The sequence below is a fragment of the Tenrec ecaudatus genome, chromosome 6 (genome assembly GCF_050624435.1).
Source record: "Tenrec ecaudatus isolate mTenEca1 chromosome 6, mTenEca1.hap1, whole genome shotgun sequence".
NCBI lineage: Eukaryota > Metazoa > Chordata > Mammalia > Afrosoricida > Tenrecidae > Tenrec > Tenrec ecaudatus.
In genome coordinates, this window is record NC_134535.1 from 110,467,574 (window position 1) to 110,485,733 (window position 18,160).

Sequence of the window (18,160 nt, forward strand, 5' to 3'; positions counted from 1 at the left end):
AGAAGTTTCACAGGGGCAGAAATCCGCAAGGCCAATAATATATGAGAAAATGTTCCTGGTCGTCAGCCATAAGAGAAATTAAAACAACAATGAGGTATCACTTAACATCCTCAAAGATAGCCCAATTCAAAATATCAGAAAGCAACAAGTGTTGGAGGGGCTATGGCGAGATAGGAATTGTCATCCACTACTGGTGGACCTATAGGTATGTACAGCCACTATGGAAATAGATCAGGCGATTTCTAAAACTGATGAAAATTGAGCTACCATACCACCCAGCAATGCCCCTACTGGGCATATATCCAGAAGAGGCAAGAAACAAACCACAGTCAGATATCTGTGTTCCCATGTTCATTGCGGCACAGTTCACAATTGCAAGGAGTTGGAAACAACCCAAATTTCTATCAAGAGACGAATGCATTAAAAAACTGTGCTACATACATACAATGGAGTACTACGCTTCAATAAAAGCAGTGATGAACGTGTGAGACATATTGTCGCATGGGAAGAACTGGAGGAAATTATGTTAAGTGAAGTAAGCCAGGCACAAAAGGACAAGTACAATATGATTCTGCTGAGCAAAGCTTAAAAAAATGCAAAAGGGGCATAGGGGTCTGAGGGCCTGGCCCCAATCCCAACTACGTGGATAGCCACCCCTCCCCCCAGAAGAATTTACTTAAGAGGACAGCACTGAAGCTATAGCTCAGGGAGAAGGAAATGTCTGATCAGAGCATACGGGAGCAAATGAAGGCGGAGGAAGAGAGAGTGGAGCACATCCTGACCCTCCAAGCTTGGAGGAAGATACCCTGCTGAGAGCAGCCAATCCACAGAGTGGACTATATGACTGATCCCTCTATGAGACATGACGTCCTTCACTGACCCACAGCCCTACAGTTGACAACACAGAAGATAGTGTCAGGATTGGCCCAGTCTGATACCACCACAATGAGATAAAACACGAAGGACATGCAGCAGAGCAGCAGGGGGAGTAGAGCGGGGAGGTCCTGAGGGAGTGCAAAGATAGACTTTGGGGCCAGGGCGTGGTACCCCATCGGACTCGACTGGAGGACACTCCTAGAGGTCAACAAACAGACCTTGAACTATTTACAAATTTCTCTCTTTTTTGTTATTTATCTATTTTTTAATTTATTTTTTGTCATTTTATTTTGTTGTTGTCATTTTATTTTCTTCTGTCACTTTCTTTTGGTATGTCTTGTTTTTGTATGCATATAATTATCTTTGGAGGTCTATGTAGATAAGATAGGCTGAAAAATCAGACCTTGATCTATTTACACGTTTTTCATATTTTTTTGCTTTTTATTTTAAAAATTAATTTGTTATTTTCTTGTTCACTGGTTTTCTTTATTGTGTTCTCTTTTGTTGCTTTGTCTTATTATGGCTTGTTTTTTGGTGCATATTATTATCTCTGTAGATCTATGTAGATAAGATAGGCTGAATGAATGGTCTGGAGGAGAAAACAATGGGACCGAAGGTTCGGGGTAACATGGGAGAGGAGAAGGTGGGGGAAAGGAGGTGGTGTTGACCAAACAGGGACAAGGGAGCAACAAGTGATCCAGAATTAGTGGCAAGAAGGGTGTGAGTGGCCTGGTAGGGATACAGCAAGGGCAATATAACTGAGAGAAATTACTGAAACCCAAATGAAGGCTGAGCATAGTAGTGGGACAAGAAGAAAGTAAAAGGAAATAGAGGAAAGAACTAGGAGGTAAAGGGCATTTATAGAGGTCTAAATACAGACATGTACATATATAAATATATTTATTTATGATGATGGAGAAATAGATCTACATGCATATATTTAAAGATTTAGTATTAAGGCAGCAGATGGACATTGGATCTCCACTCAAGTACTTCCCCAGTGCAAGAACACTTTGTTCTATTAAATTGGCATTCCATGATGCACACCATCCCAACATGATCGCTGAAGACAAAGCAGGTGCATAATCAAATGTAGTGAAAAAAGCTGATGGTGCCCGGCTATCAAAAACATAGCATCTGGTGTCTTAAAAGCTTGAAGTTAAACAAGCAGCCATCTAGCTGAGAAGCAACAATGCCCACATGGAATAAGCACAACACCCTGTGTGACCATGAGATGTTGAAGGGATCAGGTAATAGGCATCAAAGAACAAAAATCATATCATGTACATAAGGGGGAGTGCAGATTGGGGACCCAAAGCCCATCTGTAGGCAACTGGACATCCCCTGAAGGAAGGGTTACAGGGAGGAGATGAGCCAGTCAGGGTGCAGTATAGCAACAGTGAAACATCAAACCTCCCTATAGCTCTTGAATACTTCCTCCCTCTACCCATTATCATAATCCCAATTTTATTTTACAAATCCATCCAGAAACACAGGGAATCCAGGACATGTCCTTCATGACCAGTGGTGAGATTGGCTATACAGGAGGGTGGAGGGAAGGTGGGGTAGAAAGGGAGAACCAATTATAAGGATCTACATATAACATCCTTCCTGTGGGAGGGACAACAGGGAAGTGGGTAAAGGGAGACATTGGGCAGTGTAAGATATAAAAAAATTATAATTCATAAATTATCAAGGGTTCCTCTGGGGGAGGAGGGAGGGGAAAATAAGGAGGTGATACCAAGGGCTCAAGTAGAAAGTAAATGTTGTGAGAATGATGAGGGGAACAAATGTACAAATGTGCTTATATACAATGGATGTATGTATGGATTGTGATAAGAGTTGTATGAGCCCCCAATAAAATGATTTTTAAAAGAAATTTTAAAATTCCATGGTTAGTCAGGTGTACCTTAATCCTCAAAGTAACAGTCTTGCTTTTTAACATTTTAAAGTGATCTTATGCAACAGATTTACCTGATGCAATGTAATTGTCATGTATTTTTATATATTGTAATATTTAATAAAATGTTATATATATATATAATCACCATGAATCTAAACTAGTGGTTAAGGAATGTTTTTTGAGTTTATTAGGAATGTTACAAAACTATAATTCCACATACTTTCTGCATTTATTTGTGTGCTTTTAGTGAGACAAAGCAATGATAAGAAGTTACTCAACTCATGATCACCCTGCACACTCCCTCTCTGAACTGTTCTTGGATCATTTCAATCCATAGGATTTTTACTGGCAGTGTTTCAGACGATCATCCAGCTTGCCTTTCTAGCACATCTTTATTTGGACTCCCTACTATAATTGAGTTAGCCTCACCACAATATGCAACTTTCCACTGATTGTTTATGAGGAGTATTTGCTTGCAATTTAATGGGAAGATCTGCTTCGTAGGTCATGAGAATTTTATTAAATCATCAGTCCTTCCCTGCTCCAATTCACACATCTAAATTAGAATATAGAGTATTTTTGTTAACACCTACTTTAGCTTTACAAGTATAAATTCACTGTTAGTGCCCTCTGACGTCAACTCAAGTCTTGTTGAAATAGAAAGTTTGGTTTGCTTAGACTGCACTCAACATTATATGTTAAGATAGATATCATTCTGTCATGTTCCAAAACATGAGAGGGAAATCCACAAATGTTTGATTCATTCTGAATGAATCACCCACACTCGTTGAGATCAATAAGATTAGAGAGGAGGGAAGAGACATAGAACTATTTCTTCGATGGCTCTGGAAGGAAGGAGTCTTGGTGCAGTGATGCACATTAGGGTGTAGTCCACCACATCAGCTGGTCAGAACCGACAGACCGCTCCGTGGGAGAAAGGTGGGACTTTCTGCTCCAGACTGACACAGGGACAGTTTTCACCTGTCCTATCTGGTCGCTATGAGTTGGAATTGACTCTATGGAAAGGAATTTAAAAAAATTTATTCTTGAAGAGTAAAGAGGAAGATCATAAATGTCATTTATGTTATTTTCTTCATTTATGCATTCAGCAAGCACTTAGTAAATATTACTATATGCTAAGGGCTAGGGAGGGATCTATGACAAAGCACACAGTGGAGATTGTGAACCCCTCCACACTCCAGGCATCAGTTAAACAGGAAGTTATAGCAAAGGACGCTGTTACCTTTTGTCCTGCAACATCCAAACCAGAATCCATGCAAAAAGGAATCTTCTTGATGAAGTGGTCAGTTCTGGGAGAGGAACATTTTCTATTTGGTTGTTTCAGATTAAGGAATTCAAAACAAATTGGCTTGTTGCAAAACAAAAGAGGTTTATTGGATGATAGGGTAATTCAAGAACTGCGGTAACACAGAACAAGCAGGCAGTTACTAAGTGTTCCATTATTCATAGGATTTAAATATTAAAGCCACATAGGTCTGAAATGTTAACATGCTACGTTTCTCACTTTATAATTAATTTCAAATCCTGGTGTAGAATTTGAATTTATGTTTTATTTGGATTATGAATATGTTTATTTCCTATATATTCTACATATTTGGAGAAGTACTAAATCATAGACTATGGAAAGAAAGAACTATTTGTGAATATGGTCTCTTGGACTTGAAAAGAAAGGCACTAACCTAGTACCTTCTGGGTATACTTACTTAGATCTACGTAGCCAATGTCCACATACAATTTAGCAAACTGAGATCCTAGGAGAAAGCCGATGGCTGGTCCAATCATTGCTATTGCATTCAAACTACCTGAAAATATTATAAATGAATTTTTATCAGATGCCAATAATATGTGTTTCTTAATTGTTCAATATGTTCCTAAAATAACAGTACATTTTCTTTAAATATTTTAATAAGTAAAAAATGAGATTAGAAATACATGATCAAATCAAGGGTTGACATGGGGGGAAGTGATTACCATCTAATATTTTCTGTACATTACCTAAATAAAAAGAAGAATGCCCTTCTTTGGCAAAATCATCAATGTAAGAAATTCCCAAGGGTGCTATTGGGGTTTCCCCAATTCCACGAAGCATATTACCCAGCAAGACATACATCCACATGTGTGACCCAGACTCCTTTGCACAGCCTATTGATACAAAAAGTTATTTCATTTTAAACATTATTTTAAACTCCTTATTTATTCATTTATTCACGTTCATGTTAAACAATTTGAAAGTGCCATCAAAAAGCAAAAATCATCCTCAATCTCACAACACACAGAGAGCAATTTCTAATGTTTGTTATATACCTTTCATTACATAAAAATACATGTAACGTTCTTTAGGTATATTGTATACTTTAATATCCAGTTCATGTTGCAATTTTTTCTAAGCTCCTGTGATAATTTATAATATTATTAAAATTTATGATGCTAATGTTTAACAGCGTAATGAAAATTTAAAAAATAATTTATTTAGTCAATTTTCTATTTTTACATGTAAAATATTTCTATTTTTATTCTGTCAAATAGGAATGTCTTTCTATAATTATAAATAACCCTATTTAAATACCTAATTATTTTCTTGATACAAATAAGTAAAAGTAGAATTGTTGAGTTAAATGGGTATGAACATTTTTGTTCTTTAATATTTAATGATAACTAATATCCCCAAAGAGCTTACACATTTACACACTTCCAACAGTACACTTTCCCTTAAGTTCATGTCTTTTTTTAACCTTTTTGAATTCTAATAGGCTAAAACACTTTAATTATAATTCATAATGTGTTATAATCTGTTTAAAACCTTAATTGGTATTATGATTTGCATTTTAATTAAGGGTAACGCTATCTGTTTTAATTTATTTGTAGCATTTCCCTCTTATTTTAAAATGCATACATTCTATGCCAATTTTTCTAATGGAATCTTTCTTCTTTCTAAAAGCTTTTTACATACAAAGTATATCAACAGTGATTTTGATCATGGATAAACTGTCAATGCTTTTCTAATAAGTTTTGCTAATAAGATCTTTTTGATTAGAGTTGTAATTAAGTTTATGAATTTGAGCATGATTATCCATTCTTACCATGTCCCATTATTTCAGGTGGTGTTCTAATGAGTGATACGTTTTGACTCATTGAACAGAATGAGAAGCTTGATGTTGAGTTCGCTGATGGATTAACATTGTGTCCTTTAGAATACCTATAACTATAAGAACATATTGAGATTTAAGATGCTGCTTATTTACTGAATATTTTCATTGACTCCTGACATTCACACGAGTTATTCATGCTATTTGTACTGCTCTCTTCTCTAAGTAACCGTTTCCCAGTCGACACTTTAAGAGAGGTGATCGGTGAAAGCACATGGGAGACTTCCCTAAGTGAGACCATTTAACTCCTTAGACAAAATGGCTTTCAAAGTGCTCTCATTCTACGGACTTCTATTCAGGTCAATACATAAAATATTCTGGGTTGCCGAATAATTTTTTTAACTACTAGCTGTATTTGTCTTTTTCATTGCACTCTAATCTTCCTGATAATTATAATGATATTTTATAAGTTTTAGGAAAATATTTACTAAAATGAATAGATAAGGCACATCAATGAATGTACATTTTATTTTCTTTTTAAAAAAAATCAAATCATTTTATTGGGGGCTTGTAAAACTCTTATCAGAATCCACACGTACATCCATTGTGTCAAGCACTTTTGTACATTTGTTTCCCTCATCCTTTTCAAAACATTTGCTTTCTACATGAGCCCCTGGTATTCGCTCCTCATTTCCCCCTTCCCCCATGAACCCTTGATACTTTATAAATTATTATTATTTTGTCATATCTTCCACCATCGATGTCTCCCTTCACTTGCTTCTCCGCTGTCCGTCCACCAGGGAGGAGGTTATATGTAGGTCTGTGTAATCAATTCCCCGTTTTTCCCTCACCTGCCCTCCACCCTCCCGGTATCATCACTCTCACCACTGGTCCTGAAGCGATCATCTGCCCTGGATTCCCCGTGTTTCCAGTTCCTATCTGTACCAGTGTACAACCTCCGGTCCAGCCGGATTTGTAAGGTAGAATTGGGATCATGATAGTGGGGGCGAGGAAGCATTTAGGAACTAGAGGAAAGTTGTATGTTTCATCATTGCTACACTGCACTCTGACTAGCTTGTCTCCTCCCTGCAAACCTTCTTCAAGGGGATGTCCAATTGCCCACAGATGGACCGTGGGTTCCCACTCTGCACTCCCCCTCATTCACAATGCTATGATTTTTTTAGTCTTTGATGCCTGATTCCTGATCCCTTTGACACCTCCTGATCTCATAGGCTGGTATGCTTCTTCCATGTGGGTTTTGTTGTTTCTCAGTTACATGACTGCTTATTTATCTTCAAGCCCTTAGGACCTCAGACTCTATATCTTTTGATAGCCAGGCACCATCAGCTTTCTTCACCTCATTTGCGTATGTACCCACTTTTTCTTCAGCTATCATATCAGAACAAGTTGGTGTGCTTCTTCCATGTGGACTTTGTTACTTCTCAGCTAGATGGAAGGCTGTTGATCTCCAAGCCTTTAAGACCCCAGATGCTATATCTTTTGATAGCTGGGCACCATCAGCTTTCTTCACCACATTTGCTTATGCACCAGTTGTCTTCAGCGACCGTGCCAGGAAGATGAGCATCTCAGACAGCTGAATTGTTAAAACAAAGTGTTCTTGTGTTGAGAGAGTACTTGAGTAGGGGCCCACTGTCCATCTGTTCCCTTAATACTAAACCTATAAATATATGTACATAGATATATTTCCTCCCTTATCATACATAAATATATTTACATCTGTATATGCCTGTATTTAGATCTCTATAAATGTCCTGTGCATCCTAGTTCTTTCCTCTATTTCTTTTTACTTTCCTCTTATCCCACTATCATGTTCAGCCTTCATTTGGATTTCAGGAATTCCTCTTATTTACATTGTTTTTGATCCAGCCCTGCCAGACCTCCTTGTCACTGATTTTGCATCACTTATTGTTCCCTTGTTCCTGGGTTTGTTAACAACCACTTCCTTTCCCCAGGTTCACCCTCTCCCATGTCCCCCCGGAACTGTCATCCCATTGTTCTCTCTTCTGACTCGTTTATCCTGCCTATCCCTTCCAGATAGACAATGAATATATATTTTCTATAGCACACTTGAGATAATAGTGTCCTTAGGTCATTTCAAACTCTTGCCACCAAGTACATATAAGATATAATGATCTTAATATGCAAGATTTGGGTTGACAGAATGAAAAAAGGTTAGCTTGACTTGGAAGTGAAGATAAGTGAATTGGAGAATATTTTATAATGAAAATAAAATGTGCTATGAATCTTATGAGATAGATAAGAATTTAGTAAGCAGGTAAAGTATGAAAGACTGAAAACATAATATTCAAAGGTGTGATATGATATGGCACATTTGAGACATGCAAATAGTTTGGTAGGACTAAGTTGTAGTCCTCAATTGTGGGCACAATCAAAGATAAATGTAGGAAGATAGTCAAGGACAAAATCAGTGAGTGCATTGTAAATGTTAATCAGTTTGTATATTAACTCTAGGCCAATGACTCAATATTTTGGGGAGCGACTAACAGTAAAATATATTTTTCATTACAGTCAAAATAGACACTACACATTTAAACTAAAAGAACTCACAGCTGTGGAATTGATTCTGACTCATTCATGAGCCTATTGGACAGAACACATTTGTCTTGTAGATTTCTGAGCATGTAGGTTTCTTAGACTGTTTTTAAAGGAAGCAGAAAAGACTCTTCTTTCTCCCACAAAAGCACTGGTGGGTTCAAACTACTGACTTTATGGTGAGCAGTCTCTATGTAACCCAGTAGGCTACTAGGGTTCCTTTGAAATACCCATGCATTTACAAATATATGTACAACCAAAGCAAAGGTTTTGTACAACCACATTTATCTCATATGCATTTTATATTATTTATTTTATTCTGTTCTATTCTAATTTTTAACATTTATTTATGCTTAAGTTTTGGCCACTATCATTTGGAACAATTTATTGAACAATTTTGTTCAGCATTTGAAGATTGAATTGCACTGCTTTAGGAAATGTTAAGTTTGAATCAGGAGTAAAATAATTAGCATTGTGCTCAAAAATGAATATTGTAATTTCAAATATGAGTTTAGAGTTGAGATTTGAATCAAGAAATTGGTGCCAGAAATAATGAAAGTCTAAACTAGGTTAAGGCTCTCACTCTCACACTCACTCACTACCACCATATCACTCCTGACTCATAGCAACCCTCCAGGACCAAGTAGAACTGCATGTGTGGGGTTCTTAGACTGAAGCTCTTTAGGGGAGAAGAAAGCCTCCTCTTTCCCCCCAGGAAATGTTGCTGGTTTTGAACCGAGTTCAACTGGAAGTCACTATGCCACCATGGCTTCCCTAAGTTAGGCTAGTGGAGATTAAAAATGGAGAGCAAGAACATTTTGACAGACAGGTAGATGGAGCAGCAAGCAGGATTTGGTGATCATTTGTGTAAAAGTGAAGGAAGAGTCTAGGATGATACCTTTCACTTTACTTTGAGCAGCCAAAGGAACATTTACTAAAATAGAAAATATAAAACACCTGAGGAACTAGTTTCGACAAAATGATAAGTTAAGTTTTGAATATATGAATGAAAAATGCACATGAAATGTAAGATTGGAGAGATCCGATGGTGAGTACTTATAGAGAGCTTGTGAGTGTAGGAAAAGGTTACTGTATATAGGGGATAATTGCACTTACACCCATATGTTTCATAAAGACCACGTAGAATGGAAATGATGCAAATGATGACATATGTTTAAGACAAATCAAAAGATAATAATATACTGAAACAAGTTCTCAGAAGAAGAAGAAGAAAGTTCTTTTGAAGGTCAAATACTTTATAAAACATGAATTAATATTATGCCTAAAAGGCATGATTGTTGCATTTGGCAATGTAGAAGCAATTGATGTCATTGACAGAAACAGCTAATCTTTCATCAGTATCTTTTCTTCTCTCCTTTCATAATAACAGAAGGCAGAAAATTTTAGCTGGGAACAAAAGAGCCTGGAATCAAGTATAATTTATGCAATGTCTTTTATATCTAGGTGTTGAGATGTAACACTAACTTCTGGTCAATGTGAAGTCAATAGAAGTGTTGTGCTTTTGGAAATACTTTTTAAGCCTCAGCATTTTTGTAAACCCTCTGGTTCTTTTTATTTTTTCTTTGTTCCTTTTTTCTCTTTTTGTATGGAGATATTATTATGAACAATGTTTCCATAATTTGAGCCATGACGTTGAAGCTATAGATGGCAGAGTAGTAAGATAAAGAGAAGTAGCCTTAGGCTGGCTACATTAACTTTACCTGCAATATAAATTCTACTTCCTTTATAGTTGCCTGGGCAGTGCAAACTGTTAATTGCTCAACTACTATCCAAAATGTTGGCAGTTCAAACACAGAAGTGCCTCAGAGACAGGGCTAGCAATCCGAAAATATTTGGGAGCAGTTTATGGGCCCACTATGAATTGGAAAAAAAATCTATGTTGTCTAACAACAACCACTTCATATAAGGCATGGATATTTTCAATTTTCTTTCATTAGCATCATAACCACACAGTGCCCTTAGGGAATGAACTTCAGTGGAGTTCAGCTTGGAAAAAATAATATTTCAGGGGATTTAGTAGTGGTCTTAACAAGTGAAATAAAATCTTATAGGCAATAAATGTATATGATACATTAAATAGACACAAGTAGTTCATTACTGTCCTCTGAAACTGTACACTTTTAGTGCTATCCATATATCAAAGTCTATAAAACTATAGTCTGAAAAACAACTAATTAGTAACTACATAGAAAATGTATCCCATTTTACAATGTATTATGTGGAGTATCATTCTCAAAAGGTGACTGCCTGTGTTAAAGAAAACAACTAAAATTGTACTACTCATTTACATATGATTGGTATTCACAGTAGAAAACTGGTTAGCATACTATTAAAAGTATGTATTGAAATCTTGGACTCATTGTATACCTTAAAAGGATATATTGAAATCTTGACTCCTTGGACCTGTGACTGTGATCTTGTTTGTAAACAGGGCTTTCTTTTGTCATGTCAATTAGGTCAAACCCACAAATCATAGGCTCTAAATCTACTCACCTCTGAGTTGTAAGAAGACTAGATTATTGTATGAGCCCCTAATAAAATGTAAAAAAAGAAAAGAAAAAAAAATGAAAATGATTAGGGCAAAGAATGTACAGATGTGCTTTATACAATTGATGTATGTATATGTATGGATTGTGATAAGAGTTGTATGAGCCCCTAATAAAATGTTTTTTTTTTTAAAGACTAGATTAGAAACACATGGGGAAAAGGAAGGCTGCAATGGAGACAAAGGAATCTTAAAAGGATTGCTGGTAGCGACTAGAGGATGAAATGGAAAAAATGGGACCTTCCCCTAGAGTCATTCCTTGAACTCAGATTCTAGCTTCCTAACTGTGAGAAAATAAATTCTGTTCCTTAACATCACCACTTTTGGTATTTGTGTTATGTTAGCGCTAGACAACTAAGGCACTTACTATCCCATGAAGAAGTGCGGCAAAGCAGTCAAAATACTTCCAGTTCCCATAATGATGCAACCAATTCCAATTAATCGTGGTCTGTGGAACTTAGAGCCAAAGTAACTTACAAATACAATCACAAGCAAATTTCCTGGAAGAAAACAAAAGTTATTTTATATGATACTTTTTTTTAGCAACATTGAATACAATTTTGTGTCCAGTGGCCAAGCATATCTCAGAATGAATGCAAATAAAGCATAATACATAGTCCCCAATTCCATGTCTTTAAGTCAATTTGGACTTCTACTGACCCAATAGGGTAGAGTAAAGCCTTATCTTTCTCCGGTAGTGTCACGGATAGGTCAAACTACTAACCCCACTCATAACCCACTACACCACTTGGGCTTCACAATTATAGTTGCTGAAACTCACCTACATTAAAGCACTCACTGTGAAGTTCTTTGACACTCATAGTAAGTAGAAAACACTTTGAGATAAAAATTATATTACTTGGCAATGTGGATGAAATACAATTTTATTGTGAAATTTTAAGTTGACTAGATTTTATTTAAAAAAAGAAAAAGCATGAAAAAATCCTCTTGAACTAAAAATGTTATTCATTCATGCATTTATTCACTCACTCTTATGAAAAAACCCATCATGAATCTGTCATGGTGTTAGGGGCCAGAACCAAGCCAAACAAACAAAAGATTGAGCAATAAGAATAACAAAAACTAAACCTAAAATATAAAAATAAGAAAACATGGCACTTTGTCCTCAAGGAATTTAATTGCCAATGATAAAAATAGATAAGTGGATAGTAATAGTGTTAAACCCCAGAAAGGGATTGTTACATCCTGAAAGATGCTTCCAACCTAAAACTAGGAGTTATCAGAAAGTTTCCTGGAGGAGAGAACATTTGAGATTTGATGTTGGCCATAATCATCTAGATTAAAAAGGGCAAGGAGCGCATTTCAAGTGGACACCGATCCACCTGGAGCTACAAGCATAATAATGAACAGAGGACCAAGAATTACTGAATATTTGATGGAAAGAAAACACCCAGCCCAAATGATGAAATTAATGAACTGAACAGAAAATTTCATAGGGCACTTGAGAAGGCAAAGTAAAATATTGTAATGAAATATGCAAAGACTTAGAAACATATAGCCAAAATTGAAAAACATGCTCAGCCTATCTTAAACTGAAAGAATTCAACAAAAATTCAATACTCAAGTTGCAATACTAAAAGATTCTATGGTCAAAATATTGAATGATTCAGCCAGCATCAAAAGAAGATGAAAAGGATACACTCTATCCAAAAGAACTAGTCAATGTTCCACCACTTCAGGAGGTCGCACATGAACAAGAACCAGTGATGCTGAAGGAAGAATTTCAGACTGCTCTGAAGGCATTAGCCAAAAATAGTGCTCCAGGAATGGATGGAATGCCAATTGTAATGACTTAACAGGCTGCTGAAACACTGGAAGCACTTACTCATCCATTACATGAAATTCAGAAGACAGCTAGAGGGCCAACTGGGTGGAAGAGAGCCACTATTGTATCTATTGCAAAGAAATATGACCCCAAAGAGCGCTCAAATTATAGAACGTCATTGATATCACATGGAAGTAAAATTTTGCTGAAGATCATCCAACAATGATTGCAGCAGTGCATTGATAGGAAGCTGCCAGAGGTGCAGGTGAGAATCAGAAGAAAAGTAGAACAAGGATCAGAAGAAATGTAGAACAAGGGCAACGTTGGATTTTGGCTGAAAGCAGAAAATGCCAGAAGGATGATTACTTATGCTTCATTGACAAAACAAAGGCATTCAACTGTGTGGCTCATAACACCTATGGATAGCCTTGAGAAGAATGTGAATTCCAGAAGACATCATGGTGCTCATGAGGAACTTATTAGACATGGATCAAGAGGCAGTGATGCAAACAGAACAAGGGAATGCTGCATGGTTTAAAACCAGGAAAGGCGTGCAACAGGGTTGTATCATTTTCCCACAATTTTTGAATCTATCTGCTGAACAAGTCATCAGAGAAACTGTACGATAAGCAGAAGAATGTGGCATCCAGATTGGAGGAAGTCTTCGAACAACCTGGTCTATCTGCAGAGGAGACAACCTTGCCGGCGGAGAGCCTGGTCTATCTGCAGAGGAGACAACCTTGCCGGCGGAGAGTGAGGATGACTGGAAGCGTTTGCTGATGGAGACTGAGAATTGTGACCTTAAGTATGGATTCCAACACAATGAAAAGAAGATTAAAATCTTCAAAACAGGACCCACAGGTGACATAAAATGAATAGAGAACATATTGATGTTGTCAACGATTTCATCTTGCTTAGATCCACAATCATTGCTCATGGAAGCAGCAGTCTGGAGGTCAAAAGGCATGCTGTATTGGGTAACTCTGCTGAACAAGACCTCTTCAAAGTGCTGAAAAGCAAGGATGTTACTCTGATGACTAAGGGGCACCTGATTCAAATTATGGTGTTTTCAGTTGCCTCGTATATATGTGAAAGCTTGATATTGAATAAGGAAAACCAAAATAGAATTTTAAAATGCAACACAAATGTACATATAGGAATTTTAACATGTAGAAATTTCAACACAGAAAATGGCACAAGAGCATATTATGGGGACACACCAATAAATTAAAAAGTTAAGAAATAAATAATAGAAAAAAATAAATCATAAAAGGATCTGTGTTACTGGTCAGATAGAGACCAGTGGAAGCCCAAGACTATGGCCCTTAGTCATGATTGGCTGGGTCCAAATATCAGGGGGATATTTCCTTCTGAAAGGAGAAGGAATGGAAACAAAAGGCAGGGGAGGAAGTAGTACAAGTGATGTCTCACTGAGGACATTGCACTCAGTGAGAGGAAACAAAATGGGTCTGAATGGTTGAGTGTAAAAGTGAAGATGTGCTGTGTAAATCTCCCTCAAATTCACAGAAAAGTTAAAAAATTAATAATTATTTAGATATAAAAGAAATTCGAGCTAGATGGCCGCTTGTTCACCTTCAAGCCTTTAAGACCCCAGACACTATAGCTCAGAAGCAAATAAGCCCATATGGAAGAAGCACACCGGCCAGTGCGATCACGAGGTGCCCAACGGACCAGGTATAAGGCATCATGCAAAAAAAAAAAAAAGATATAAGTGTGTGTATGTATGTGTATATATGTGTATATGTATATATGTATGTGTATATATGTATATATATCATATTAAATGAAGGGGGAAGTGCAGAGTGGAGACCCAAGGCCTAAGTGTCGACCAATGGAGATCCCCTCATAGAGGGGTTTAGGAGAGGAGATGGGTTAATTAGGGTGTGAGGTAGTATCGATGAAGAACACCGCTTTCCCCCAGATCCTGGATGCTTCCTCCCCCCAACTACCATGATCCGAATTCTACCTTGCAGGGCTGGATAGGACAGAGGCTGTACACTGGTGCATATGAGGGTTGGAGGTACAGGGAATCCAGGGTGGATGATACCTTCAGGACCAAGGGTGTGAGGGACGATGCTGGGAGAGTGGAGGGTGAGTGGGTTGGAAAGGGGGAACTGATTACAAGGATCCACATGTGACCTCCTCCCTGGGAGAGGGACAGCAGAGAAGGGGGGAAGGGAGACTCCGGATAGGGCAAGATATGACAAAATAACGATGTATAAATTACCAAGGGCATATGAGGGAGGGGGAATGGGGAGGGAGGGGGGGAAAAAAAAGAGGACCTGATGCAAGGGGCTTAAGTGGAGAGCAAATGCCTTGAGAATGATTGGGGCAGGAAATGTATGGATGTGCTTTATACAATTGATGTATGTATATGTATGGATTGTGGTAAGAGTTGTATGAGTCCCTAATAAAATGTAAAAGAAGAAAAGAGAAAAAAATGATTAGGGCAAAGACTGTACAGATGTGCTTTATACAATTGATGTATGTATATGTATGAACTATGAAAAGAATTGTATGAGCCCCAATAAATTGTTAAAATAAAATAAAAATAAAATGGTACTTAAGCAAAAAAAAAAAATTCGAAAACAGGGGAAATAAGCCACAAATTAAAAAACAAATCTCCTAAGGGTATGGACAAACTAAGTTTCCAGATGAAAATTTCCATTGGTGACAGAGAAATAATGTAAAAAGAGCAGTTCTAGTTAGAGGTTTCTAAAGTTTCCAAATTCAGGGATAAAGCAAAGAAATATATGCGTGAATGAGAATCTTACAGGTCGTGCTTTTGCCTGTGATAACAATGTTATAAAAGAGTGGATACATGTTTAAAATGTTCTGAGGAAACAGTTCTTGATCTCTTATTTTTATTTCCAACAAGCAAGGGTGTAGAAAATGTGACATCTGCTTGAGTTTTTTCTGAAAAAAAGAAAGTTCCTGGAAGAGGTGCACCAGAAGAGCAACAAAGAGACCTGAACTCACAGATTTCAGAGATAGGGGGGACCAAGAAAACCAACAAAACTTAAATTGTTTCCAAGCAATTTGTAAAATAGAGACCACGTTTAACAAAACCTGTAAGAATTAATCCCTTACATAAGAAAGAGATGTATAGTGAAGTAAGTTACACAGACAGACACTCTCACTTTTTTCTAGAGAGCTTGAATAAAGCTGCGAATGGAAGAATGAGGGAGGTGAGCACATAATTTATTCCAAAGTGTGAAAAGTCAGAATTCATAAGGGAAAAAGAAAGAAAAGAGAATATTAACCTTAAATTCTATACCCAGTTAAACAATAGAAAGCTAATATAGGTTGTGTGTAAGTTGCTTCTCCTTCTTTGAATCGGATATATCACAGTTTTCTCTCTTCCAAGCTTTTCCCACACCAGGACTACTGGAGAAAAGAAAGGCAAATCTCACAGGTCTGACTTTGCATGCAGTGAGTTTGTGCAGATTTATTTTTCATCCTTACCACTTTTACTATGGATATATATATATATATATATATATATATAAAATGCTGAGAAGGGCTATCTTGGACATTGCATTTTTAAGAGTATTCCTGGGCTATACCTACTAAATGCCATCAGTACTCCTCATTCCCTACTTGTGACAACCAAAAATATATCCTGATATTGCCATACTGTTCCGGATAAGCCAAGCATGGGAAAGTAGTGGTGATGGGGGGGGGGGGGTCGATTCAGCCCTATTGAGAAGCTGTTGAGAAGCTGTGGTGTAGAATATATTTGAACAGTTTTTTTATCTCTACAATTAAAACTGAAATAAAAATTACCAATTTCAAAGCTTCCATCAATCAATCCAGCGATAGAAGATGATATATCAAATCTCCTTTCTATTTGAGTAATGGAACTTTTCATAATGATTCCACCTAGTGCTTTAGCAACAAAGCTGAATGACAGGGCCGTGAAGAACACCTGGGGGGGAAATCAAAATAAAAGGGAAGAAGGGTTAATCAAAGGGCTACATAGAGTTTACATGTGAGTGCGATTTAATAGCTTTTCTTCTTTTAATACATTCTTTTCGATTTCAAAAGCATTGCCAACTTTACCTTATACTGATTTATCTTTCGTAGTCCATTTAATCCTAGTATCAGTCTACTGATAAAGTATCATAGGTAACTTGCTTAAAATATCAGACTATTAGAGCCATAAAACCAAGGATGACTATTTATAATTAACACCATTAACTGATTTCCAAAAAAGTCGTGATGGTTTCAGACAATTAAGATAAAAAGTTATTCTTTATTCATAAGTGTAGGCTGGGAGGGGCGTCGCTAGACATTCTCCAAGGGAGGATTTCCAGGAAGTCAATTGAAAACAGCAATTTGGATGAGGCAATAGAAAGTTCAACCAGCAGCACTAACAACTGACATTTAACACATGGCTCAGTGATTATAGAAATGTTATTCAACACAAAACAAAACACATTGATTCATCCTTTTTTTTTTTAACAGCCCGCATCTTTGTCTAGAAGCAAAACTGAATAAACTTCTACACCACTGGATAAAGCCACCATCCTCTCTAGTCGAGGTCAGTGCAATAGACTTTTGCCTTCCTCTCTTTGTCTCCTCTCAGCACAGGACGTGGATGAAAACCAGAGCATGTTCTATCCTTTGTTGACCATTCACTCCTAGGAAAATCTTAAGTCTTTCCCATCACTTCCCAAACAGCTCCTCTTGAGTTGTTGCTGCTGATTCTGTCTCATGGTGGCCATCTTTATGCTGGCACAGCGCCGTGCTCCATAGAGTTGTCGATGGCCGACTTTTAGGAAGTAGATCACTTGGCCTCTGAGGGTGGACTTCAACCTTAAGCTGCTTGGTGCCTTCCATCACAATGCGCCGATAAGAGAATCACTAAAGATACTGTACCAGTTCTTTTGATACATTCTTAGAGAGCTATTCATTTTTATCTATCTGAAATATGACTTTGTGTGTCTTTAATAGTTTTAGTATTGAATTCTACATTGGTCAATAGCAGTAATATTATTCACTGTCTATTTATCCATTATTGATATTGGAGTGGCTTGCACGTGGCTGCGATGGTGACAGCTGTGCCGCTGCTATTTCCAACAAAAGCAGGATCACTCATGCAGAGAGGTCTTGATGGAAGTTTCAGACTAAGACAACCTAGAAGGAAAAGCCTGGTGGTAGACGAGGTGCTGATGAGCCACAGAAGAGCTCAGGATAGCCATGGAACATTCTCTGACTTTCACATCTTCTGACTCGGTAGCCATATAGCATAGAATAGAACTGCTCTATCGGATTTCTGAGGATGTACATCTATAGAAACAGTCTGACTCCTTTTACTTCAGCAA

The 18,160-nt window shown here is 37.3% G+C and overlaps 1 protein-coding gene across 1 annotated transcript in view; it reads right to left on the reverse strand.

The window, feature by feature from the left end:
- SLCO1B3 (solute carrier organic anion transporter family member 1B3) overlaps nt 1-18,160 on the reverse strand; it is a 66,078-nt gene that overhangs the window by 34,746 nt on the left and 13,172 nt on the right. Inside the window, exons 2-6 of the mRNA XM_075553326.1 lie at nt 16,620-16,761; nt 11,394-11,526; nt 5,881-6,002; nt 4,796-4,942; nt 4,504-4,602 (exon numbers count right to left, since the gene is read on the reverse strand). Coding sequence (XP_075409441.1) covers nt 4,504-4,602; nt 4,796-4,942; nt 5,881-6,002; nt 11,394-11,526; nt 16,620-16,761 — 643 coding nt within the window. The remainder of the gene's footprint in view (nt 1-4,503; nt 4,603-4,795; nt 4,943-5,880; nt 6,003-11,393; nt 11,527-16,619; nt 16,762-18,160) is intronic.